This window comes from Clupea harengus, chromosome 15 (assembly GCF_900700415.2).
Source record: "Clupea harengus chromosome 15, Ch_v2.0.2, whole genome shotgun sequence".
NCBI lineage: Eukaryota > Metazoa > Chordata > Actinopteri > Clupeiformes > Clupeidae > Clupea > Clupea harengus.
The window spans coordinates 18,344,461-18,372,409 of NC_045166.1; the positions used below are offsets into that span (position 1 = coordinate 18,344,461).

Below are 27,949 nucleotides of genomic sequence, written 5' to 3' on the forward strand. Positions count from 1 at the left end.
CTTTTCGTCTGTGTCGCAAAGGCAAGTAGAGAGTCGCGGATGGATACGCCCGCACTTTCAAACACGGAGGCTATATAGACATTGGTCTTTTAAAACGACTTCCCTTTCTATTTCCCTGCGTCAGAGTGCGGAGGGGGACATATAGAATTGGTCGCATTTATTCAAGAATAGTCAACTGAATCAACCAAGGTATGTTTGTGGTTGCCACACAAAAGGTTGTGTTTATTTTTTTTTGCTTAACCATATAGTTTGAACTAAACCGGCGTACGTTAACGTTGCCTACACTGTTGGCTAACGTTAACTGTGCTTCCACAGGGTGGGTCATTTGGTACAATAACCTGAGCTAATTTAATCAGTGTTCGATTTGAGTAACGTTGTATTGGATTAATGGGTGTTGGTCCTATGCATTTTGTCCCCATGTATTTTTTAAGGGAAATCGTACTTCATGGGTAACGTTACCAATGATAAAGACCGATTACGTTGTCGTTACCAATATTGTCAGCAGGTGCGATGGCTTGCATTTGTTATGCCATCGAGGTGTAACGTTAACGTAGGTTGTCTTGAATGAGTAATGTTTGTAATCTTGTGTGACCATTGATAAGCCATTGATGATTAATATTGGTCCAAATGTAGGCTAGTAACTGTAGGCAACAATGGTGCTGTAGCATTAAATGCTGCCCAGTTAGCACAGTCGCCATGGCTTGTATGAAATGGAATTTTACTTAATGCAAGTCAGTTGTGTAACGTTAACAGAATTCTCAAATAGTCAACGTTCGTCCGATTTAAAATGTCCAAATGGATTTCGGTACTATTACTGTTAATTTGGCTTGCTGGGTAACTTCTGACGGTCCCAGTATTACAGTGATTATGCTAAACGGTCTCATTTTGCTTGCGGTGTGGATCGCATCCATTTTGGTTGTCTGTGCCGGGTAACATGAATTGGCCTTCATAGCAAGCTGGCTTGCGGCCAGCAATTTCAGACTTCTGTGAGATGCATGCACTTGGATGAGGTTACCATCACGTTTTCTGACTGAATTATCAGTTATTTTCGCCGGCAAACTAATGTTAACTACCGACCGCGTCGTCGGACACGTGCGGTTCCCATTGTGTGCTCTGTGGATGTCGCCATGTTCTCTTGGGTTGGTACATCCGGCTGCAGTTAAGAAATCGAAGACGAGCGTGGGTGATGGGTAACGTTAGCGTGTGAAATGAAAACGAAAGTTTTCCGTCTATCAAATATTAAGAGAATTTTTATTGGTGAAATACAATTTCCGTTATGACTCACTGCTTTTTACGTGAAGCAACTTTGAACAAGTGAACCCGGAACATACTCGTCAGTTGTTAGTATTTAGTGAGCACATGTGCGCCGGTATCCTGAACAAGGCGTATAAAAGTCTTCCTGCTATGTCTGCGGGTCTGTCATGTAATTCGCACAGTACCTGAGTACTGACTTAAATTTGGCCGGTTTTACATTTCATGTTTGTTTGCTAAGTGGTTGTATAGAAAGCATAAATTGGGTGGGTAAATTATTCTTCCCTGTTAAACACTTAGATGCCTGAAGAAATGCGCCAAGAGGAGGATGCTGAGACCTTTGCCTTCCAGGCAGAGATTGCTCAGCTGATGTCCCTGATTATCAACACTTTCTACTCCAACAAGGAGATCTTCCTTAGGGAGCTCATCTCCAATGCCTCTGATGTAAGTATTCTCAGGACCAGTGCAGTTAGCGATTGTATTTTGTTGTTACTGTTCCACATGTCTAATTTGTCAATTGTATTTATTTCAGGCTCTCGACAAAATCAGATATGAAAGCTTGACAGACCCCACCAAACTGGACAGTGGGAAGGAGCTGAAGATTGACATCATCCCCAACGTACATGATCGCACCCTTACCCTTATCGATCATGGAATTGGCATGACCAAAGCTGACCTTATCAACAACCTGGGTACTATTGCCAAGTCGGGAACAAAGGCCTTCATGGAGGCTCTGCAGGTAACCGCCATATTTGAAATGGACTGCTTCATGCGTCTTCAGATCTTACCTCAAGTGAAAGCACTTGTGTGATGCCACTTAAGCCACATTTAATTTGCACACTTTATGTGGCCACAGTTGATCTCTTCCTGTTTGCAGTGACTCATTACATCAATGTTAGATTTGGGTGACTATCATATCAGACTATAACTTTATCTAAAAGACCAAATACCAATTCAACCCCCACAGGTTAGTTTGCATAGCATCAAGCTGGAGCCATCGAGGTGGCTCCTGGCCTTTTGTCTATGTTGATGGGCCATCAGACCTGGTTCGTGGCTTTTGTGTGTCTCTGAGCCATACATATTAGTTGGCTTTTAGCCAAGACAAAGACATTAGCATCTATACCTGATATGACCTATATGGCCCTTGGTCAAACTAGAGTTCCCCTCTGACCTCCAGACACACCCATTCCCTCCTACACACATGTTAATTCTACAATATAAAATGTCTGTACTTTCTGTAATGTATGAGAAGAAGAAAGAAGACAGACTCGTTAGCAGCAGACGTGCCTCGTGTTGTGTCGAGCTGACCGTGGCTAGTGGCGGAATAAACACATTCTTTCCGCTAAGCCATCTTCCACAAGTCTGTAATTCTGAATAAGCTAACTTGAACCAAGCCTGGGCATCCGACACATTCGCCGGAGAACAGCACATTCTTTCAATCAGATTTAGGAATTGTGTGGGCCAAGACTTTTCATTATTATGGTTATTTTGACTTCCAGTTGAAGCTTTTTACAGTACCAACATGAATCACAACTGACACCATTGTTGGCCTGAGTCCCTTAAACTCTCCCTTTAAATATATATTTTGTTCTTCTAGGCTGGTGCAGATATCTCCATGATTGGGCAGTTCGGTGTAGGGTTCTACTCCGCCTACCTGGTAGCAGAGAAAGTGACCGTCTTCACCAAACACAATGATGATGAGCAGTATTGCTGGGAGTCCTCTGCTGGTGGCTCCTTCACAGTCAAGGTTGATACTGGTGAGTGCTTGCACACCAGATAACCTGGTGCATTTTCATAGTGCAGACATGTGGCCCAGGCAGTATGAAATGGGGTAGGCATCCGTGTGATCTCGAAGTATTCATAGCTTTGATTGTGTGACATGATGATAAATCTACACAGATAAAACACATCTTATCAATTGATTTGATCACCCTCTTATACACTTAATGGTCCTACCAGCCATCTTGAAGGCCAATATAGATCAGACCAAAGACCCTCTCTCTCCAGCTGTCAAGTGCTGTGTCGGGAATCATTTTCTTTGGTAGAGAATTCTATCTGCTCTCCACCGTGAATGGGCCTCTTCATCCCTCCTCACAACTTAAAAGCGGATGACACTTACTGATGGACTTAATAGAAGAGAGTCCTAATTGCTCAGTCACAAAAATAGTTTTTGAAAACCTGCGTGTCTGGTTAGAATTCCTTTTTGATCAGACATAAAGAATGCCATTCCCCTTGTTAAGCATCTTTTACACTCGTGCTCCTTATCACCTGTGACATGCTGATTTCTTATGCAAGCACAGCGCCACATTTTTGTTAACTGAAGTTGATTTGACCAATTGCCTTTGTGATGGCATGAGATTTTCAAGCCACATGTAATGATTGTTTATTACCATAAACAATGTTTCAGGTGAGCCCATGGGCCGTGGCACCAAGATCGTTCTTCACCTGAAGGAGGACCAGATGGAGTACATTGAGGAGAAGAGGGTGAAGGAGATTGTGAAGAAGCACTCTCAGTTTATCGGTTACCCAATCACCCTCTTTGTGAGTACAAAATGACTGAAATCTTCTGTTGTTGAACAGAACGTCTGCTGTTACTCCTACATTTGATAGATTTACCACCTTTTACAAATTGTAGAAATGCTTCTCTACGTTGGACAACTTTATTTTTACCCAGTGTTGGTAGTAATTGAGATTAAATGTCATAACTTCACTTTCAGGTGGAAAAAGAACGCGACAAGGAGATCAGCGACGACGAAGCAGAGGACGAGAAGGAGGAGAAGGCAGAGAAGGAGGACGGTGAGGACAAGGAAGAGAAGGAGGACGGTGAGGACAAGCCCAAGATCGAGGATGTGGGCTCCGACGAGGATGAGGACGATAAGGACAAGGACATGAAGAAGAAGAAGAAGAAGATCAAGGAGAAGTACATCGACCAGGAGGAGCTCAACAAGACGAAGCCCCTCTGGACCCGCAACCCCGATGACATCACCACCGAGGAGTACGGAGAGTTCTACAAGAGCTTGACCAATGACTGGGAAGATCACCTGGCAGTCAAGGTAATACTATGATTTGCTCCCCTCATTCTGATGCTGCTTATTGAGGCCATCGAAATAATTGTTTGTCAGGTAAATGTTTCATGACGTGTTGGTCCTACCAATGAGAAGTTATTTTGGTGACAAGATTAAAAACTAGAGAAGGTTAGCACCAGCTCAGGAATGTAGACCTCTTCGCCTCAGTTTCTGGTCCTTAACATGCCTCATAGAGGTTCAGGGTATTTGACTGAAGAACCTGGTTGTGAACGGCATTGGTTTGATGGTGTCTTGGTTATGCTTCCTAGCACTTCTCTGTGGAGGGTCAGCTGGAGTTCCGCGCTCTGCTCTTCATGCCCCGCCGTGCGCCTTTTGACCTCTTTGAGAACAAGAAGAAGAAGAACAACATCAAGCTGTACGTCCGCAGGGTCTTCATCATGGACAACTGCGAGGAGCTCATCCCTGAGTACCTGAGTAAGTTTCTCACGATTAATTATATAAATTGCTTTGACATGATGCATGTACAGTTCTTGAATAGGCTGAATGGCACTGATATACACATTTGAAGCTGATGGCCTCAGAAGTCATTAAGTATTGTGTGTAGGTGTTTTCTACATGTTTGGTAATCTGTAACTTTTTTTTTTTCTCCTCAGACTTCATCCGTGGTGTGGTGGATTCTGAGGACCTGCCCTTGAACATCTCCAGAGAGATGCTTCAGCAGAGCAAGATCCTCAAGGTCATCCGCAAGAACCTGGTCAAGAAATGCATAGAACTCTTCGTCGAAATGTCTGAGGACAAGGACAACTACAAGAAATTCTACGAGCAGTTCTCCAAGAACATCAAGGTAATTCACCTTGCTCAGTTTCTTGTCATTTTTAGAATGTCCCACCAACCTGGCATTAAGACTCGTGTTTATAGATTATAGCTGGATATGAAGCTTTACAATCATCTGCACCAATAAAACACATCTGATCACTTGATGTGATCACCTTCTTATACACTTTATAGAACTACCAGCCATCTTTAAGGCCAGTACAGATCAGACCAAAGACCCTCTCCCTCCAGCTGTCAAGTGCTGTGTCGGGAATCATTTTCTTTGGTAGAGAATTCCATCTGCTCTCCACCGTGAATGGGCCTCTTCATCCCTCCTCACAACTTAAAAGCGGATGACACTTACTGATGGACTTAATAGAAGCGAGTCCTAATTGCTCAGTCGCATCTACTTTCTGCAACCCCCCCGTGTTTCTACCTGTTCTGGGGCCCTCTAAGCATAGTGCATTTACTGGACTACTCTTTGTAGTTAGGCCAACCTCATTTAAAGTAAAGCTGCACCGAGTCACCAATTCATAATTTGAAATGGTTGCATTTGTCATCCTTAACATCAAACTGTGCCAATATCTCTGCTACAAATTAGACCCAGGTGATTTAAGGTCTTGTGTTTTCCATTTGCAGTTGGGTATCCATGAGGACTCTCAGAACCGCAAGAGGCTCTCTGAGATGCTCCGGTACCACAGCTCCCAGTCTGGTGACGAGACCACCTCCCTCGGCGAGTACGTGACCCGAATGAAGGAGAACCAGAAAGCCATCTACTACATCACTGGTAAGTCCTCCTGACAAAAGCTTGAAGGCCAATATAGATCAGACCAAAGACCCTCTCCCTCCAGCTGTCGAGTGCTGTGTCGGGAATCATTTTCTTTGGTAGAGAATTCCATCAGCTCTCCACCGTGAATGGGCCTCTTCATCCCTCCTCACAACTTAAAAGCGGATGACACTTACTGATGGCATTAGGTTAGATGGAACTACTGAGGTTCCATAAGCATTTCACCACTTGGTCTCACAGAACTTAGCAGAACCTGCTCCTAGAGTGGCTAATGATAGCCGTATGATCTCAAACCCAACTAGAGACTAGTGAATGGTCATTTGCATCTTATCTGTAAGCAACTGTGATTTTGACCTTGCCATAATTCATCTATTGTGTTCTCTACTCTATATTTCAGGTGAGAGCAAGGATCAGGTTGCCAACTCTGCCTTTGTGGAGCGCGTGCGCAAGCGTGGCTTCGAGGTCATCTACATGACCGAGCCCATTGACGAGTATTGTGTCCAGCAGCTGAAAGAGTTTGATGGCAAGACCCTAGTCTCAGTCACCAAGGAAGGCCTGGAGCTGCCTGAAGATGAGGAGGAGAAGAAGAAAATGGAGGAGGACAAGGCCAAGTTTGAGAACCTCTGCAAACTCATGAAGGACATCTTAGACAAGAAAGTGGAGAAGGTAATTTACTATTCAATAGTTTACTGGATTTAAAATAGTTGAAGTCTCTCAGTGGTTATGGAAGTCTGACCCTTTGTTTAAACCATTGCAACGACATGACTTGTCTCCTTTCCAACCACAAACAGGTTCCCTAATTGATTTTAGCCATAATGTTTTGGTGAGTTCAAACCATGCTAGGTTTTCTTGTATGCCAGTTTGTGTTCTCTTGCACCTTGGAGAGTGTTGACTCCGCGTCAGAGTGATGGTGATCTCCATTTTTCATGTACCTGTTGTGAGAATTGTGTGGACTTTTTGTTTTTAACTCCGTTTGTTTCTTTACCTAACATGTCTTCAGTTGGAGATTCAGCTGCTTGGGTTTTGCTTGTTTGAGTGGTGTGTTGAAATGTGGATTAATGTGAAACCTAACCGTATTTCTGCATGACGTAACCACAGCTTGCGTTTCTCAGGCATTGATTGAAACCAGACATTCAAATCCTTTTTCCAAGTGATGTGATGCTCGTAGCTCTGCCACCATTCCCTCCCTGCAAGCTGGGACACCCTAGCAACGGCCTTAACCTCCTTTTGTCTCCTAGGTTACAGTGTCCAACCGCCTGGTCTCTTCACCTTGCTGTATAGTCACCAGCACATACGGCTGGACGGCGAACATGGAGAGGATAATGAAGGCCCAGGCCCTGAGGGACAACTCCACCATGGGCTACATGGCTGCCAAGAAGCACCTGGAGATCAACCCTGACCACCCCATCGTCGAGACGCTCAGGCAGAAGGCCGAGGCCGACAAGAACGACAAGGCGGTGAAGGACCTGGTCATCCTCCTCTTCGAGACCTCACTTCTATCCTCAGGCTTCACCCTGGATGATCCCCAGACGCACTCCAACCGCATCTACAGGATGATCAAGCTTGGCCTGGGTACGCAGTCTAACCATTCCCACCCGCACACAAACAAGGAAATTGCCAGATACAATCCAAACCAAACAGGAAGAAATCAAAGGACTAAAACAGATCTAGGGCTATTTGTTTTGTAGGCAAAGCGAAACTTAATCGATTACTTGAAAGCAGATTGATCTGACTGGCAGACTTGGTTCCAGTCTGTAGGGCTGAGGGCACATTGCGGTTTTATTGCTCGTAAAACTGTGGTTGTGGTTCAAGAAACCATGAGTCATTCATAACCGCTAATTTCAGCTAGCTGTTAAACTCGTTTGGATTCGTGTTGATCAGTTTACCTCACCAAATGTTTTTAAGGATGTGTGAAACTAAACCGGGTGTCCTCACGTGACTACCAGGTTTTATAAATATATAATCTGAACTTGCTGTTCTCTTTGCCACTTAGGTATTGATGACGATGAAGTCGTCACAGAAGAGCCAACTGCTGCCCCCACCACAGACGAGATCCCGCCTCTTGAGGGTGACGATGACGCCAGTCGCATGGAGGAAGTGGACTAAACCCTTCGCCACACCTCCCAAAACAAGCTCCACCCATGATTAACCTCACATTTTTCTTCCAACTGTATCTTATTGGTCATCTTCGTCCCTCGTGTGGAGAGCCTGGTTAATGTCCTAACAATGGTTAAAGAAAAAAAAAAACCTTGTCCATTTACGCTGTACAGTGAAATCAACATGGCTCGTTCCTGAGCCTACGTTTTATTGTGAGGGACGCCAGTAGAGTACAGTTAATGATTGTCGTTCAAGATGGTGTCACCCGGGCCTCCTAAATTTAAGTACCCTGTTGCACTGAGTTGAAGTTAAGAGCACTATCACAATGGCAGGGGATTTGGAACATTCCATTTGACTGAAAGCAGGGGGGGAGGGGAGGAGGAAAGATGGCTGACTCTACTGCTCATGTGTGATGTGCACGCTGCATGGAGGGCGGGCTGCAGGTTCCTCTGCCCATGTCCAGACCTGTCTGTATCAGTCTGACATTTTGATTTTTGCAGAAATTAAAAAGTTATACTGGAAATGAATGCCTTCCTTTTTTTGAATCCATCCACATCACACTTTTTTTCTGTTTTTGCTGATCTTGAAACATCTAATTAAAAAGACTTGTACCACAATTAGAAATAGAAGGGTTTGTTTGTTGCGTATGAATTAATGGAAGCTGAGGTATGCCTTAAAAGGGAGAGGAACATTTATTTAAACATCTATACAGGAAAGTATGACTTGCAGGCCTCAAATAAGGATGGGTGTATTAAATGTCAGTGTTTTTGTAATTTGAGAACAAATATGCTTCACTAATATTGATATGACAACTGAGGGCACATGAAAAAAGCGACTCCCTGATCAAAATTAAATTTGAATGTTACGCTTCAAGTTAGAATTTACACCAAAGATGAATTGCTAAACACAAAGGGCCAGCTTCCATTTGTCAGAACCCTTTATGTCATACGTGGCAGAGAACACAATGAGCATGTTGATGGGTTAATCACATCTTGCTTTGAGAGTGTATCAAGTGGAACCAGCAGAAGACCAGCATTACTTGTGTGAAGATGCCATATTGATTAAAATTAATGTCAGGAAGTGTAAAAGTAATTCTAGTGCAGCACATATTTGAAGCCAGTCCATAGTTTTGCACGATACCAGTGTCTCCCGAAGCTTTATTTCTGTTCTGTGTGAGGGTAGGTCATCGGCAGGGCAACACAGAAGTGACGGGCGCTGTAAAACAAGGATTTCATGGGATTATGTCCTTGTAGCTTTTTGGCAACAGAAAATGGCTGTTGCATGTGGTTGGCTATGACCCGGCTGCTGCATGTAATTGCCTGCATCAGAGGGAAACAACTGCCAGGTGGCATGCTTGCGTGTTATTTCTAGGCTTTGTTTCACATTAACCTTTAGCCCCCCATTTCAAGGCATCTCTATAAACTGTCAACCTTATTGTCCAGCATGGAAAGAACTGCAGAAATTGACATTTGTTTAAGGTTGGATTACATGTAAAAAATGGCATGAGGCAGCCATATCACTGATGAGGTAGCCATATCACTGATGAGGTAAGCATATCTCTGATGAGAGAGCCATCACCCAGCCCAAGGAAGAAATCCAGCCAGCGATACACATACTGATGGTTGTCCTTCAATGACTGATGTCTCACCAAATAAAAAATGAAACAGCCCTGTTAAAGAAAGAAATACACCATAGTCATTTCTGTACATGAACAATGTAGACTTGCAATTTATGTTTTGGTTAATCCTGTGTGTATTTTGTGACATGAATTTGATGTGGCTGACCTAATAGACTGATTCCTAGAAACAGATAAATAAATAAATCAGAGAAAAATACAGATAAATCTCGCCCAGAACTGTTCCATACTGTATCACAACTACCAGTGAGGTGTCAGATATTTCTAACATACTCTGAAGAAGCCACAGGGCCTCTCCCCAGTCCAACATGCAATCTGCCCCGGTCTGCGACCTTTGAGTAACAAACATGAGGAAAATCAAAACTTGCTTGAGGGCAGATAGTAAGTCAGTAGCATTGTGTCGGCACTAGGAGTCATGGGGATTTGTCTTAGGCTTGTCTGATTTCTTTTTGGATCTTGAATGAGGGATTATTATGATCCACTTTCTGATTAGCTTGACTCTGCTACTGCTCCCATGTTTTTGCAATCCTCCATTGATGCAATGGGAGACAGGCTTCCATAGTCATTAAACCTCAGTAAGCATGGCCAACTGGAGTAGAAAGCCTGTGAGGATGAGTAGAACCAGGAGGATTTCTCTGCGTCCTTTTAGACGCAGGGTTGCTGGGAAGAGATCGGATAGTGAGGTCATGATCGTCTCCACGCTTGCAAACTAAGGAAAGCAGACATGGCATCAGATGATTTGTTCACTGTCTGGGTCGTAAACACTGGTTAAACATCAACATCAAAGGTTTCCTTATGTATGATTTGGAAGCTTTCCATATCACTGAATTTTTGTGATAAGGATTAGCCGCCATTAATGCTAAAGAGTTACAAAGAGAAGATGGTGTTAAGGCTAACTTGATGGTGTTTAAGCTAACTTGATGGTGTTAAAGCTTACTTGAAAGCAGTGCCATTCTAGCATCAATGGAAGGAAAACATCTTGAGGGTCATTCAAGTGAGAAGTGTAAAAATGGCAAAGCTCTATGAACACATAAAGTTTACCATTTTGTCGATTCCCAGAAAAAACAAACCGCCCAGACACTAGGGAGAGGCATCAGGGCCTGGGGGTAGACTACAGAGGCCAGACCAGGCCCTGGGAAAACCCCACAAACAGAAGACATTAGCCTACACGACCATCTGCTCTTGATTGTAATGTAGGGTGACCAGATTTCCCGGACCTAAAACCGGGACACTTTGCCCGTGACCGTAATGCTCGTGCACGCTTTTTATCCTGAACATGTGCCAGCCCAGTTCAGACATAGACATAGATTTTGCCAACAGCATACGTAGGCCTACTTTTCACAACATAATGGGGTATCTCAGTTAATATTCATGCATTTTCTATGTAGCCTACATATCTAAGAAATAATATTAAAAGACATTGAGTGAGTTAGTTTTGTGTGGGACCAACTTTATTTTTCAGAATTAAAGCATTATTTTGGAAAATGTACCCACTGAACTTGCGAAAAAGTTTGTGAAAAGGTATTTTTCATTGCATGGCAATAAACGAACTATTTTGAACTGCTGCCACAGGCTTGAACTAAAGTTATGGTGACACTTTACAGTAAGGGTACATGAATTAGGAATTATTATTGTGATTTACTTCATTCCTTTATATCTTATGAATCATCAGGAATTGACATGAGTTCATAGCCTCTCATTCATGACCTCGTGCATGAACAACACATCAACTAAAGCATTAGGTGGGTACATTATTATGCACAAGTTGTGTTCAAATCAGAATTTGCGCAGTGATGACCACATTGTTTTGCATAAAAATAAATAATCATGATCATATATAAATCATAATTCATAATGATGTGCCATACCTAATGCTTTAGTTGTGTTGTTCATTTATAAGGTCACGAATGACATACTATGAACACGTCAGTTCCTGATGATTCATGGGATATTAAGGAATGCAGTAATACATAAATCATTAATGACATAATGCAATGCATAATAATGCATATACTACATCAATGAATTCATGCGTGAATTCATGATAATTGTATCTTGTACCCTTAGCGTAAAGTGTTACCAGCGTTATTCCAACAACACACACACACCCTATTGGAAACATTCATTCCGTATATTTGTTACAGGAGTGAATTTGATGAAGTATCATTTAATTGGCTGAAAGCCTGCTGTGAAATTGCGCACAGGTGTCAGCAAAATTGTCTTCGGCATTGTCGTAGTGTAGCCTAGCTATTGATATAGCCTGACCGTTAAAACGAGACCAATAAGAAGAGGCTTTGCAACAATGTTTACAAATATACATTGTAACGCTGGCTGCACAGATTATGCAGACGCAGACCGCTACGATTGATTGACACACACACACACATTGTTCAAATCATACGCTGGGCGCTTTATTAGTCTTTCTACATGGGTTTAGTTAATGATCGGGCTATAATAAGACCACATCAGCTATGTAATCGCTGACAACCGGGACAATTTCATAGTGGTTGGTGTAAACCGGGACATTTTAGCGTCCCGACAGGTTTTTGTCGGGACTCGGGACACGCAACTCAAAATCGGGACTGTCCCGGTAAAACCGGGACGTCTGGTCACCCTATTGTAATGTCATTGATTGGTATGTCTTTGATTGGTAGATGTGTGTGATGGACTAATACCAGTCTGTTTTCATTGGTGGTTGTGTGTCTATATTAGCCTATATATTATGCTGACAACATAGGAAAGTCTGTGTGACAGCTTGGAGAGACAGCTGACCGGAGGGAATAGACCCCACTGGGGCTGTCATGGGCTAGCTACCCATGTTGGCAGTCTCCGACGCTGTTTCAGTATGTTGGAGACACCCGCTAAGTGCTACTGAAAGTCAACAAAGGAACATACCCCTAGAGCCTGCGAGAGCTGGGGCGCAAGATGGCTCAACGACTGATCACACGGCTATGGACCCAGGAACGGAAACGACTACGAGTAGGAACACAGCACATGAGACAACCATAACAGCAGCAGGACACACACTTCAGGTGTGCAGCCGTGGTTGGGAGAGAGTAACATCGGCAAGGGGGTTAAGGATCCATCAAGGGAGAAAAAGGTGCTTGGGAGAGCAGAGACAGGGACCTCGCATTGACCAGTACTTCTTACGAAGCAGCCAGTCAAATCAGTCGAATGAAGCACAGCGACGGGACGCAAACCAAAGTTCGCAGAGCATCAGCACCCCTGTAACGGAGGAGGATAACACAAGCACAGAAATGCCGGTGGATGAACTCACCCAACCACAGAGACCTCTAAAAGAGGAAAAGATCAAAGGGCACAGACCGAGTGTGAAGTGGCCCAAAGCTGTTGAAAAGAGAGAGTGGGAAACATTCAACAACGACCTGACAAAAATCTTGGAACAACAGGTAGGAACAGCAGAGAAAAAGCTTGAAAGGATGGGAGACATTATCTACCACTACGGAGAAGAGCGCTTTGGAGTAAACAAAAGGAGAAGTGGCAAGACACCACTTGTGCCAGCCAAATCTAGGAGGCAGCAAGAGATCGAGATACTTGTCAGAGAAAGAAGGCAGCTGAGAAAGCAGTGGAAGAAGGCCTCTGATGCAGAGAGAGAAGGTCTCATGCTACTCCAAGCAGACATGAAATATCGGCTGCGAAGAGCGGAAAACTTAAGGAAACTTCGTTGGAAGAAGGAACACTCAAGAACACGGTTCTATAAAAACCCCTTTAAGTTTGTCAAAAACCTCTTTGCAAAGGAAAAGTGGGGAATCCTAAAAACTCCAAAGCCAGAACTGGAAGAACATCTGGAAAAGGTCCACCAGGACACGAAAAGGCATGAGCAGATAATCATCCCACATGACATCCCACCTATTCAACCACCAGAATTCAATCTGGACACTGACCCTCCAAAATGGAAGGAAGTAGAGAACGTTGTCCGACGTGCAAGAGCGGCCTCGGCTCCTGGGCCTAATGGAGTACCATACAAGCTCTACAAGAACGCCCCGGATGTTCTACGCTTTCTTTGGAGGCTCATGAGGATAGTGTGGAAGAAGGAAATAATACCAAAGGCATGGCGAAGGGCTGGTGGTGTGCTAATCCCGAAAGAGAAGGATGCGACAGACATCAGTCAATTCCGATCAATCTCCCTTCTCAACGTCGAAGGGAAGATCTTTTTCAGTATAATAGCACAGAGGCTGTCCACTTACCTGGAAAGGAACAAGTACATTGATACATCTGTACAGAAAGCAGGCATTCCTGGTTTCTCTGGCTGCCTGGAACATACTAGTATGATTTGGCACCAGATCCAAACAGCTAAGAAGGACAAGAGAGACCTCTATGTCATCTTCCTCGACCTGGCCAATGCCTTTGGCTCAGTTCCCCATGAACTCCTCTGGGAATCCTTCAACTTTTTCCACGTACCAAAACCCATCACTACACTGGTAAAGGCCTATTTCCAAGACCTGCAATTGTGTTTCACAACACCTGACTTCAAAACAAAATTGCAGCGCTTGGAAGTAGGCATAATGGCAGGCTGTACAATTTCGCCTCTGGCCTTCACTATGGCCATGGAAGTCATCATCAGGGCATCGAGATGGGTGGTCGGCGGTGAGAGAACTAAGGAAGGGCTCCGTCTCCCACCTATCCGAGCATACATGGATGACATGACTACACTGACCACCACTGCAGCATGCACCAGGCGGCTACTTGCAAAACTGCAGGATAACATCAAGTGGGCCCGGATGAAAATCAAGCCAAGCAAATCTCGAAGCATCTCCATAGTCAAGGGACAGCTTAAAGATGTGAGGTTCTGCATTGGAGATGACCCGATACCAACGGTGTCTGAGCAACCCGTCAAGAGCCTGGGTAGATGGTACAACGAAAGCCTCCGGGATAAAGATCAAGTGCAGCAAATAAGGCAGGACATCGCCGACGGTCTTGAGAACAACAAGACCCTGCTGCCTGGGAAGCTCAAGCTTTGGTGCCTACAGTTTGGACTTCTCCCCCGGATAATGTGGCCACTCACCGTCTATGAGGTCCCAATAACAACAGTGGAGAAGATGGAGCGAACCATTACCTCATACGTGAAGAAATGGCTGGGCGTCCCACGATGTCTGAGTAACATCGGCCTCTATAACAAAGGGGTCCTTGAACTACCTCTTACAAGTCTAACGGAGGAGTACAAGTGCTCTAAAGTAAGACTTCAGATGACATTGAAGGACTCCAAAGACCAGACCATTAGCAAGGCTGCACCTCCCCTACAAACTGGACGGAAATGGACATCATCCAAGGCTGTGCAGCAAGCAACAACAGCCCTGAGACACCAAGACATTGTGGGGAATATCCAGCATGGAAGAGGAGGCTTTGGCCTGGCAGCAAGCAAACCAACATTCCATAAGGCAACAATATCTGAACGCAGGAAGCTGGTGGTCGAGGAGGTGCGCAGACAGGAGGAGACTGCAAGAAGTGCAAAGGCTGTCTCTCTTGCTAAACAAGGGCAATGGACGCGGTGGGAAGGCCTGGAGAGGAGAAAGATCAGCTGGAGTGAGCTTTGGCAAATGGAGGCAAGCAACATCAGCTTCATCATAAAAGCTGTTTATGATGTGCTTCCATCACCAAAAAACCTTCATCAATAGTATGGCGAGGACCCGACCTGCCCCCTCTGCCCAGCTCCAGCGACTCTCAGGCATATAATGACAGGTTGCAAGACCAGCCTCTCACAAGGCCGCTACACCTGGAGGCACACTCAGGTCCTCAAGAGTTTGGCTGCAGCGCTTGAGATCAAGAGGAGTGCAACCAATTCATTACCTCCAAAAACAAGCAATCCCGTTAAAATAACAACATTCATCCGGGAGGGACAGAAAGGGCCCAAGCATCCTCTTACGAAGCCAGAAACTGGACACCTAGCCATGGCCCAGGACTGGAAGATGCTTGTCGATATTGGCCAGCAACTCATTTTTCCACCTGAGATTGCTTCTACCAACCTTAGGCCAGACATGGTACTCTGGTCCCCGTCACGGAAGGCTGTGTACATCATAGAGCTCACAGTCCCGTGGGAAAACTCTGTTGAAGAGGCCTACGAGCGTAAAAAACTGCGTTACACAGAGTTGGCTGCAGACGCAACTCCGCGTGGCTGGAATGCAAAAGTCTGGCCAGTTGAAGTGGGATGCAGAGGATTCGTGGCTTCTTCCACCATCAGGTTGCTTAAAGAGCTTGGAATCCATGGACAGGCTCTGCGGCAGACCGTCAGAGCAGTGTCTCAAGCAGCTGAAAGAGGCAGCCAGTGGATCTGGATCAAACGGAAGGACCCTTGCTGGGCTATAACTTCATGACCCCCCACCCCCACCTGAGAACCCAATTCAGATCCCTCCAACTTGAGGAGGGCATATGAGGTATGCGGTCAGCTGTAGGGCTGGCTCAGGGAAGAGGACGCCCCTGCCTTGCATAGTCCCGTGGGAAATCTTAATTGGGCATGGAACACAAGCTAAGGCTTGATCACCCTTTAGCTGGCCACCTTTGATGAGGGTGTTTAGTGATTAAAGGCCGAAACACCCACTGATTCGAAGGCACACTACTGAGGATTAGGGTTGGGTACCGAGAACCGGTACCAATATGGAACCGGTTCCAATACAACCGGTACCTACCCGGACCGAAATGCAATGCAGATTTCGGTGCTTCATTTCGGTGCCTGAGCCAATTCAAAACGGTTGCTAGGCAGATTCCGCGGGGCACATGTAAAACTGCCCCAGCTCCCAATGTAAACTTTGTCCTGTGTCGCTCACGCTCATTGGTGTTTTCAAAGCAACAGTCTTATGACAGTGAAGAGCAGGCAGCATTTCACAGAGCAAGCACAAACAGAACTAGCCATCAACCTTTTAACAGAGAAAATACCGAAAGGTAAACGGTCAAAAGTGTGGCTGTATTTCGCACAAAAATATTCAAACATCGCAACGTGCAGCAAATGCAACAAAACAATTGCGTGAAAAGAGGGGAGAGAAGGCAAGAGTCAACGGCAGATCAGCAACCGAAGACTGAAAAATATGACAGCTACACTTAGCCTACGATAGTCTCTTAAAGGGGCAGTACACATTTTCTCGTACTCAGTGTGTTCAAGTAACAAGATTAACTATAAACAAGATAGAAAAGATAGGTATAAACAAATCATAAAATGGTGAAATTTCATGAAATAAATGCAAACAAAATAATACATTTTTGACTCCAAAGGCAAATATGCTCATATTTTTGCAAAAGAAGTTTGAAGCTGTTTTTTGTATTTATTTATATTTATTTAAGTATACTATAAACTGTTGTTTACAGTTAATATAATGTTCATAGTTTGAAGTTAAAAAGTTTGAAGCTGTAGTTTGAAGCCAAGTGTTTTGTATGTATTTATATTTATAATATACTTTAAACAGTAAATATATTGTTCAATTTGAAGAAAAGAAATTGCCTTGGCAATAAAAAAAGCCTTTCTTTAATGTCGTCAATCGTCGCTTTGTGCGTGTTACATATTTGTGTGTACAGGCCTCATCGACACCATCGGAGAGGGTTTTCTCCTGTGCAGGTCATGCGATTAGTCAGGAAAGGTGTCGCATTTTGCCGGAGAAGGCAAATATGCTGATATTTCTACAAAAGAATTGCTGAAGTATTGAAGCTGTAGTGTGTGTACAGAGTGTGTGTGCGTGTTTTGTATTTATTTAAGTATAGTCTAAACTTTTGTAAACAGTTCATATATTATTTAAGTTTTAAGTTAAAAAGTGTTTTGTATTTATTTATATATATAATATACTTTAAACAGTTCATATATTTGGCAATAAAAAAAGCCTTTCTTAAATGTCGTCAATCGTCATTTATTTTTTATTTTTTTTATAAAAGTATCGGTTCCGGCACCGTTTAGGCACCGGTATCGTTTTAAAAGTATCGGTTATGTACCGGTATCGGATAAAAAACAAACGATACCCATCCCTACTGAGGATGGGTCCCAAAATGTACATCTTAACCCAGTCTAAGAATTAAACCTCCCATGCCACTCTTTCAACATCACGGTAATTCTCATGTGAGTGCATACCATCTATTGGCACAATGGACAGTTTTAACATCTCGTCCCGTGTTTTATGATTCTGATTCTTAGCCTTATATTAGTCTATATAACTGTCGTGTCACTACAGTGCAATTTAATTTAATTTAATTTAATTGAATGCCTTTATTGTCATTGTATTTGCATACAACGAAATTTGGAGCCCTGCTCCTGTTGGAGCCACGAGGGAAAACATACTCAATAATACAATAAGCTAAAAAAGATTAAGAGTACAATGGTGTTACTGTTGCACTTGTTTGTTAGCTCGTATGCGGGTTGCTGTTTCAACAAGCTGCTCAATCCCTGACTCTGCTACCATCTCTATTGGCACAGCTTGCTTCTCTGCCATAAACCCCGGCACAGAGAAAAAAGCAAAGCCTGCTAAAAAAGCTGGTGCTACTGTTCACAATGCATATCCATGAACAGTCCCTGTGAAATGATGAGATTAAGCATAGAACAGTCACATACATGTGCATCTGTTGGGTTCAATTTTGCTTGTTAAAGCATAATACAACGGTTGTTGGATGTGTTCCTACCAGCCTTTGGACCTGATTTTACATAATTATAGGTCTGATTATATGTTTTCAGTCATACACAGTTACATTTGTTGTGAATTACATTTGGTTCAGTGAATGAGAATGGCTGTTCCTTGTAGCAGTTGTTGTTGTAATTATAGGTATGATTATATGTTTTCAGTCATACACAATTACATTCGTTGTGAATTACATTTGCTTCAGTGAATGAGAATGGCTGTTACCTGTAGCAGTTGTTGTTGAACTTGCTGTATCTTCCGAGAGCCGTCTGAGTGCCAAGGCCCAAGCTGTACGAGAACAGCACCTGTAAACCTGCCTCCAGCCACACCTGAAGGTCAACAGCAGAGCCAATGGTACAAGCAAAATCCTGAGAAGGTCAGTCATCCTCAACGTTTTTTCTAGTCAGTGTGATTCAATCTGTGTGAGGCAGCATGAACACAGAGCTAAGAAACCAGCTTAATCTGGGACAGATTTGGACACGATCTGGTTCTGATTTTGCCTAATTTGCGCCATCTCTGCCTTACCTGGCTGTCTGTGAGTTTGCTGGGATCTGGATAAAGGTAATACTGAACCCCTTGTACAGTTCCAGGTTTTATCCTTCGAGACTTGAAAACTTTCCAGACATCCAGTAGATAGACTAAGAATTGTGTCATGTGAGACATTTGCATTACGTTTTGTTATGTCGCACACCCTCCCCGAAGACTTGACTCCTTTCCAGATGGTGAAGTAGCAGGCCACCCAGCACACGGCAAGGCACAACACCAGCTCCCACCTCCTCAAGCCCACCTCAGCATGCCCACCTCCTCATGCCCACCTCAGCATACAATTTCACTATTTCTTATATACATTGAAAACTATTTTCCAGATGTTCACAGTGTGAATTCTACAGACTACCTTTCTCTGTGGAGCGGCTATAATAAATAGTATACATTTATAAATATCAATAATGAATTAAATAATTGTAATAAATATTTTAATAATAGATATGCCCTTCCATATTTAAGTTGCCAACATTTCCAAGAGGAGCTCTGCCAGGTCTCAGTGCCTCTCACCTCCAACGTTCTTAAAGCAGAGGTAGGGGAACCTCCACACGTTGCCAGGCCGACTACAGTTCCTAAATGGGCCAGGAGGTGGTCCACTTTGAGCCCCACTGTCCTCAGTCCTCCACTTTAGAACCCCACTGTCCTCAGTCCTCCATTTTAGTACCCCACTGTCCCCAGTCCTGCATTTTAGCACCTCACTGTTCTCAGTCCTCCATTTTTCTGGCTTTTCTTCATTGAATCATCTGAAGTATTTTGCTCGTCCATTTGTTTCTGCCTTGTATGCTTATATAAGCTTTTCTTTCTAAATATTTGACTCTGCTTTGTTTGAGGGGTGCATATATAAGCACTGACAGGCAAATAAAGTCATAAAAGACATAAATTCCAGTTCTGACAACCAAAAAACAGAAAACAGCCAGAAAAAGACATCATGAAAATGTAGCACTTAAAAATTGACCAAATTCAATTTTTTTCTGTGTATACTTTTACGAATATCACGCTGACAATTAAAAACACAACCATCATCATATGTTAATAAATAAATTGCTGGATACCTTTATTGCAATATTTTTAAATCAGAAAATGTCATACATACAGATATCATTCAATGCTTATTTCATTGTCATTCGTACACCATGTAACAACAACAAAAAGATATAAAATCCGATCTGACAAAAGCATCTTTTGTACAAATCATAAAAAAGAGCAGACAATGTAAAACCACACACAAATAATTTCAGTTATGCGTCATATTTTTTCTAACAACACACCCACCACATACATCTACCACCTCTTACAGACTACATTCACCAAAGCACACTTTTACGACCGACTCACAGCCTGTTGAAAATATGAAATAAAATCCTCTGGTCCACACCTCCCAATGCAAAATAAAAATGAACATTAAAAATAACTTGTGCAAACACGTAAGCATGTGTTCTTGATTGAATCTATAGAGCTTTACATTCTGTACTAAAGTGTTTGGGTATGTGATCGGCTATTACAAAATAATACCAGAAAATGAATTAGTAGAGAACTCTGACCGCAGAAGTCCATCACGATTCCACCGCTTACATCAGGCTCACTTGTCATCACTTCCTGAGATTGTGTTATTCGGCCAGACAGCAGTCTTGAAGGCACTTCTGAGAGATCTTTTTATCACTATTTGCAATATAAAATATACATTTGGATTAAAAGTATATCCCCAGCCTTATTTGGTGTTTGATCATGAAGGCAAACAGCATTGGCACTGATAAACATTTGGCTAGTGTTTTTGTTAACTCGTCTATGATGTATCGGAGATTGTGAGGTTTTAAAATTGCTGGTGATCAGTTAATAGCATTGGCAATGTAATGCTTCATAAATACAAGGGCATCTTCTATGTTGTTCCAAATTCCAGAGGACCTAGCAACAGTCATTCCAGAATCATTCTAGAATATTTCCCAATCAGCTGTTCCAGGACTTCCTGTTCTCCCCCCGACGGGCACTTCCAGCTCCTTCCCTCTTCGCCAAGGCAGTGAGAGCTGCCAGGTTGGTACTGGAGCCAGAAAGCCTGGTACTGGAGCCAGAAAGCCTGGTACTGGAGCCAGACAGATTGGTGCTGGAGCCTGAGAGGTTGGTGGTGGACCGGGACAGGTTGGTACTGGACCCCGAGAGGTTGGTGGTAGACACCGAGAGGTTGGTGCTGTGGCGCTTCTTCCTCTTTCGCTTTGCCGTGCCCTCTGCTCGGGTGACCCTGTCTGGGCGCACCAGCACACCGTAGCCAGGGTTGCAGTGAAAGTAATGTTGACCGTTCACGGAGCCGTCGTTCTTCCCTGTAGGAAACAGAAGATGATAGATCAATGGACCAATAAATATTTCACCCCATGTTTCTCATTGACATACAGGATCATCCACATATTATGCAGGTGTTTTATACATAGTCATAACTTTAACTATGATGGTAATATATTTTATGTGAACCTTTAAATGTTGACAAAACAAGTTGGATGTGCTATCCTCACATTCCATAAACATTCAGTACGATACTCAACAGTGGACAGATACTTAACAATCAGTTAAAACCCTACAAGTGCAGTGTCCATCAGTAAACACCCATGACCAAGCTACCGTACCTGCTGGAACATCCAGCTCCACACCGACCCAGGTGCCCTCAGCAAACTCTGTCGGCCCTACATAGCGCACCGTTCCATGCTTATTGGTACCCACGGTCACATACTCGCCGTCCTTCAACCAGCCTGGCAAGGGGCGCTCTGGACCCTCCTGCCCCTCGATGCATTCCTCCGAGTCAGATATGATCTCCAACCTCTCCAGGGGATCCAACAGGCCCAGCAGACTGCCACTTCCCCCTGGCTCTCCAGGGTTGTCCGCAATGCCCTTGAAGGACTTGATGTCCGAGGTCTTGATCTTCTGGATTTTGAAAGGGTTGCCAACAGGCATAGCTTTGGGAGGAGGTTGCTTGGTGGTGGGTGCAGGCTCCACTGGTGCCTCCAATTGGGGAGTCAGAGAGGAAAAGGAAGAAGCAGCTTGTGAGGGGGTTGAAGAGATGCCTGCCTCCACAGATAGAGGGCTTTGGGAGTCGGTTGCAGGAGGCGCATCTATGGAATGGAATGGGGGCTGTGGTTCTGGAAGAGATTCTGGAGGACTAGGACATGATTCCTGTGTCACCTCTGATGAAGAATCAGGGGCCGAGGGAGGATCTGGCGGAGGGGTACCAGAGTGGGGCGGGTCGGGGGGAGAAGCAGAAGAGGAACTGGGAGAGGGCTGAGTTTCTGCTGGGCCAGGAGCAAGGCTGGAGGGGGAGTCTTCTAGAGGGGAAGGGTCCAGATTAGTGGTGTGAGATTCCTCTTGTGACACTAAATAGGATGTTACATCAGTATCAGCTTCAGAAGGGGGAGAGGAGGGAACTGGGAGAACATCAGTGGGTTCCTGCTGTGTGGGAGGAGTCTGGCTTGTTTTGGTTTGGTCCTCTGAAGCAGGTAATGACTCTGGCTCTTCATCCTTGTCGACATGGCAAACCTGAGGCTCTTCAGCCTCATCTCTGTCAGCATCATCATCGTCATCAGTTTTGATTGGAGGGGACAGAGCAATGCTCACCTCCAGGCCATCCTGATTGGTTGGTGCAGTGAAGCTCTCTGATTGAAAGTCTGGAGTAGCAGAAGTGGTCTGGTCTGAGTTTGAAATGGGGGCTTCAGACAAGGTTCCCATGGAGATGGTTGTGGACATGTAGCCACTTGATACGTCACTCACATCGCTAAGGGCGGGGTCTTCCAGCTCAAGCCCAGTATATGGCAGGGGAAGTGCCTCCAGGGATTCTGATTGGTCTTCTGCTGCTGAGGCCTCTGCCATGACCTAAAGAAATGTTCCAGAAAATAATGTAATAAATAAAAACTGATGATTCTAAATACCTGCATGCAGACAATGCTGTTGTGAATTAGAGATTTACAAAACTATATTTTTACACTGTATTATTTAGATCTCCACTATCTGGTATCATCTAGATCTGACACTTAACACAGTCCCTGACACTGAACACAATTCCAGTTAGCAGATGTAATTGGTGTCATCAACTCACTCAAGGCATTACATGAGGAAGATATTGCAGAACTTTCATTTTCTGAGGTCTAAAGGTCTAAAAATGCTGTGACAGAGAGAGTGACCTCAGGGAACAGAACAAAACACAACACAGAAGAATGTGACAAGGGTGAGTGACATACCGTTGTCATAGAGATGTCAGTGACGGCTGCCTCTGAGATGCCGGACTCCCTGTCGAGTGAGCTAACTGCGACATCATCCATCTGTGGGAAGGAGCAGACCGGAACACTGGGGGCTTCATGTGGAGGCTCAGAGTAATCCTCTGGGATTTCCTCCTCCCCTGGAGTCTGTGGGACCTACAAACAAGGAGGTCACACTGGAGCTACAAAGGTGCTATACCCTATACCACTCAATACATTTAATTAAAAACGATTAAAAACAAAAGATGTCTTAAAAGACAGTTAGTTATACAACTAATAGTCATAATTTATAAATCTGCATTATATTTTTAAAGAGCGGGGGACTATCAGAGTGGAGTATACAGATTATAAGAAATAAAAGAGGAACTCACACACTAATCACATTGTAAGCAACATGAAACACACTTACTAGTTTAGCTGTACCAAGGTCCTCCTCAAGGCTTGCCGACTGCACTATAATGCGAGGCACATTCTTTAGAGAGAAAACAGACGAAATATAGCATTTCAATTCCAGGATGAAATAGAAAAATGTAGAGGAATCAGCTGTTTGTGCCACTTTGATAATTTGATATGATTGGATATGACGGGCAGTGATCTCCCATGAATCATCCTTCATTTCTCCAACCCTTCAGAATAAATGCCTTAGGCTGAATTTCAAAAACAACTACAAAATAATCAACGGGCAAAATCACATGTTGTTTGAGCTGTTCATTGGGAAACTTAATCTTCAGTAGGAAAGTTTAAGATCAGATCAGTCACAATCACTTCATAGATCCCAAGATACATGTGCCGCATGACTGATTCCATTACACAATTTCAAGGCTGTACAGCTCCACACTCAGAAAGAAATGGTCATCTTCAGCATTTTCTGCCTAATTTATCAAACAGCAAAGCTGAGAGTGCCCAGAGCAGAGCATGGTTAGACCACAACACTTTCTGAGTCTGGAGTGCCCTTAGAAGCACATGATCCATTTGTGTGTTACACCTACATGCCCCCCAGTAAAGAGGTCAAACACAACTACTCCAGCTCCCTCAGGGTCCCTCAGCCCTGGCCTAGCAGACTCCACCTGCAACAAAACCACCAGTGTCCTCATGACCCTGTTACACACGCTTAAAAAAAAATACCTACACGCGCAACACATATCCCACACCACTCACACTCACACCAACATTCACACGAGCACACATACGCACACACTCATAACTCATTAACTCACAGGCCACTCAAACTCATATACACGGCGATATGCAGCATCAAGACCATTCACACTCTGTGCATTACTTTAATAGTTGTGACCACCACTTACTATGGACTACACTATCTGGTATGTATGGGCCACATCACCTGTGGACCAGGTTTACACATAGCATACAGTGCCCTCCACAATTATTGGCACCCCTAGTGAATATGAGCAAAACAGGCTATGAAAAAATATGTCTTTGCTGTTTATCCTCTTGGTCTTTCACTCAAAATATTCACAAAAATCTTACCTTTTCATTGAAGTAAAATTATTGAAAAAAAAAAAAAAACTGTTGACATTAAATAAATATTTTCCCCCAAAACATCTGTGCCACAATTATTGGCACCCCTTAATTTAATGTTTTGTGCAGCCTCCCTTTGCCAAGATAACAGCTCTGAGTCTTCTCCTATAATGCGTGATGAGGTTGGTGAACACATGGCACGGGATCTGAGACCATTCCTACATGCAGTATCGCTCCAGATCCTTCAGATTCTGAGGTCAACGTTTGTAGACTCGGCTTCAGCTCTTTCCACATATTTTCTATGGGGTTTAGGTCAGGGGACTGTGATGGCCATGGCAAAATCTTTATTCTGCGGTCGGTGAACCATTTTTGTGTTGATTTTGAGGTGTGCTTCGGATCATTGTCCTGCTGGAAGGTCCAACCACGGCCCATTTTAAGCTTACTGGAGAGGGCTGTTAGGTTTTCATTTAATATCTGCTGGTATTTGATGGAGTCCATGATACCATGTATCTTAACAAGATGTCCAGGGCCTTTGGAAGAAAAACAGCCCCACAACATCAAAGATCCGCCACCATACTTCACATTGGGTATGAGGTGCTTTTCTGTATGGCTATCTTTCTGTCTACGCCAAACCCACCTTTGATGCTTGTTGCCAAAAAGATTTATTTTGGTCTCATCTGACCATATAACTCGGTCCCATTGAAAGTCTGACTTACATTTGGCAAACTGTAGGCGCTTTAGTTTGTTGTTGATTGACAGCAGAGGCTTTTTTCTGGCAACCCTCCAAAACAACTTGTGGTGATGTAGGTGGGGTCAGATGGTAGTTTTGGAGACTTTCTGATCCCAAGACTCAACTAACCTCTACAATTCTCCAGCTGTGATCCTTGGAGATTCTTTTGCCAGTCGAACCATCCTCCTCACGGTGCGTGGGGTCAATGTACACACACGTCCTCTTCCAGGATGATTCTTAACATCTCCTGTCGCTTTAAACTTCTTAATTATTTCCATGATAGTGGAAATGGGTATTTTCAACTGTTTAGAGATTTTCTTGTGTCCATTCCTTGATTTGTGCAGCTCAACAACTTTTCGTCGCACATCGTCACTGTGTTATTGGGTCTTTCCCATAGTGATGAATGACTAATGGAATTTGGCCTGTGTCACCTCATATTTGTACGCCAGTGGAACAGGAAGTCATGGTTGACCTCTTAAGAGTTCCTTATCAAACAGGTGAACTTAAAAATGTAAAACATGACTGGAAATATACTTTTAATTACAAGATTTTTCTAGGGGTGCCAATAATTGTGGCACACATGTTTTGGGGGAAAATATGTATTTAATGTCAACAGTTTTGGTTTTTTCCAAAATTTTCAATGAAAAGGTAAGATTTTTGTGAATATTTTGAGTGAAAGACCAAGAGGATAAACAGCAAAGACATATTTTTTTATAGCCTGTTTTGCTCATATTCACTAGGGGTGCCAATAATTGTGGAGGGCACTATATATGAACCACATTAACTAGTATCTAGTACCTTCTCCCTCTGAACATGAATATCTGACACTCACTTCAGTATGCATATCATCAGTTTATCATTAGTTAGTAAAAAGAAAGTATGTAATTTGGAATGTTTTAGTCATGTATGTCATGTGGAATACATTAATGTGTTGTGCACTACTTTCAGTAGTATATTTAGCCATTATCCCACTTGATTATATTTAAAGCCTATTGCTTGCAGTGGGTCCCTCAGGGCTTATGGTAGGTGCCTACCTGCTGGGAGAGAGAGGCAGGGCGCAGGTCTTTCTTCTCGTCTCGGCGGGGGAACAGGGACTTCAGCATCTTGGGCACGGGGGGCACCAGGGCTTTGACTGGGGAGAGATAAGAGGCAGCCATGCCTGAGAAACCTGCATGGGACAGGGGTTGGAAGAGGAGGAGGAGGAGAAAGAAGGGCCAAGACCATAACCAGAGGCAGGAGGAGCAGAGGAAGTTTCCATTGGGGAAAGAGAAGAGTCATGAAATGGACGGCAAAAAAGAGGAGGAAGAGGGGGAGGGGAAAGGGGGGGGGGGGCGGGGGGCGGGGGGCAGAGAGACAAGTGTCATGTTGACAAGCCACCCAACACCAGATGCAAGCATTGTCATGACAACTGCACAGAACAAAGGGAGAGTATAGGCGGTAACTTCTATGGACAAAGACTGTTGGGTGGAGATCATTAGGCAAGCTCTTGTTGGACTCATTAATACTTTTTACATTAGTAGTAATTCCAATTTTCCAATTTGAAGACACTAAATCCATGATTTATGAAAGCTGAACATTTACAATTTGCTGTTCAACAACATAAGGAGACATTACATTACAAATGACAAATTTAAATGAGAAGGATTTAGTAATGACCGGGCAATAAAATGGCCGTAAGAGATGCCCCCATCTGAACAACAAAAGAACTGCTGCTTTTTGCGTTAGGGAAAAACACATATTGCCCCAAAATGTAGCAAGGTCATGCTGGACAGATGCTTTTTATTTTGGATGATGACTATTCGTAAATGTGCCACATCATTTGTTTTCATGTGTGAATTTTCCCCCTGTGGATTTTTAAAACACGACACACTGTCGCAGCTAGTTGGAACAACAGGTGTGTTTTACTGTCCTTCACATGACCATATACCATGAAAACCAATTTGAAGATGATACCAGTACTAGTTGCTTATAAAAACATGCTCTATTGCTAAATTGTTGCATACCATCATTTTGATCTAACTGTAACGGTTTCTGCTCAAATTCAGTCCTGCTTTGCACTGGCAGCCATTTTAGGTGCAAGCAATCCCCTAACTGATCAAGTATAAACATGTAAACATCTCTGGAAAGAGCTCATGTGTGTCTCCACTGATGAATATCAGTTGTGTAGGCAGACATGTGTCCCACCACAGAGGGGAAGGGAAAGGAGGGGGGGGGGGTTAGGGAGAGGAAGGAGAGGTTAGTGTTTTTTTTTTGGTTACCTGAGTCAGGCCCAGAGCTGCTTTGGAGGCTTGTGTTTGGGGAAGAGGGGCTTCTGAGCGGAGCGGGCGGCAATGCAGACATGTCCTCCAAGGGATTCTGGGAAAGATCAGAAAAAAGAAAGAGAGAAAGAGAGAGAGAGAGAAAGAAAGAGAGAGAGAGAGAAATAAAATCAAAGCTGAGAGAACATTTACACTGAAGAGAGACCATTTTTTGTGCCCTCAGTGTTTCAATAGCTTGACGTGTTTAATAAAAATGTCGGCTAGCGCCAATGGTTCAACTTCCAGTTAAAATTAATATCGTAATGTCAAAAGTGGGGATTTAAAAATAAAAATAAAACAATCATGAGGGGACTGCAGGTACAACTGAAACTAAGCTTATTGGAGTCTCACTTTGATAATGTGTGGCTCGTGGTGGAAGGAGGACAGATCCTGACGGCTCCCTGAGAGCTGTGAAGGGAGGGAGAGGAAGAAGAGTTAGCAGTGAGGAA

At 43.7% G+C, this 27,949-nt stretch overlaps 2 protein-coding genes and 1 pseudogene across 6 annotated transcripts in view; 1 reads left to right on the top strand and 2 right to left on the bottom strand.

Annotated features, from left to right (window-relative positions):
* The first annotated feature begins 37 nt into the window (after positions 1–37).
* Positions 38–8,497, top strand: hsp90ab1 (heat shock protein 90, alpha (cytosolic), class B member 1). Its single transcript, XM_012835600.3, has 12 exons — positions 38–189; positions 1,552–1,695; positions 1,784–1,990; positions 2,849–3,008; positions 3,659–3,792; positions 3,969–4,304; positions 4,586–4,751; positions 4,931–5,121; positions 5,730–5,877; positions 6,275–6,543; positions 7,116–7,449; positions 7,871–8,497. The coding sequence occupies exons 2-12, from the start codon at positions 1,552–1,554 to the stop codon at positions 7,981–7,983; spliced, it is 2,202 nt and encodes a 733-aa protein (XP_012691054.2). The 5' UTR covers positions 38–189; the 3' UTR covers positions 7,984–8,497.
* Positions 8,498–10,572: 2,075 nt separating this feature from the next.
* LOC116223680 lies at positions 10,573–20,313 on the bottom strand (annotated as a pseudogene).
* LOC105907324 (kinesin-like protein KIF13B) overlaps positions 19,785–27,949 on the bottom strand; it is a 34,477-nt gene continuing 26,312 nt past the window's right edge. For 2 of the 5 annotated variants that reach the window (XM_031581410.2, XM_031581408.2), the window contains exons 36-43: positions 27,852–27,908; positions 27,462–27,558; positions 26,238–26,371; positions 23,981–24,058; positions 23,401–23,463; positions 22,974–23,147; positions 21,372–22,608; positions 19,785–21,071 (exon numbers count right to left, since the gene is read on the bottom strand). In XM_031581410.2, the coding sequence (XP_031437270.1) occupies positions 20,704–21,071; positions 21,372–22,608; positions 22,974–23,147; positions 23,401–23,463; positions 23,981–24,058; positions 26,238–26,371; positions 27,462–27,558; positions 27,852–27,908 (2,208 nt within the window). In that variant the 3' untranslated portion in view covers positions 19,785–20,703. The remainder of the gene's footprint in view (positions 21,072–21,371; positions 22,609–22,973; positions 23,148–23,400; positions 23,464–23,980; positions 24,059–26,237; positions 26,372–27,461; positions 27,559–27,851; positions 27,909–27,949) is intronic. The other 3 variants (XM_031581411.2, XM_042709865.1, XM_012835629.3) reach the window with 3 other exon arrangements.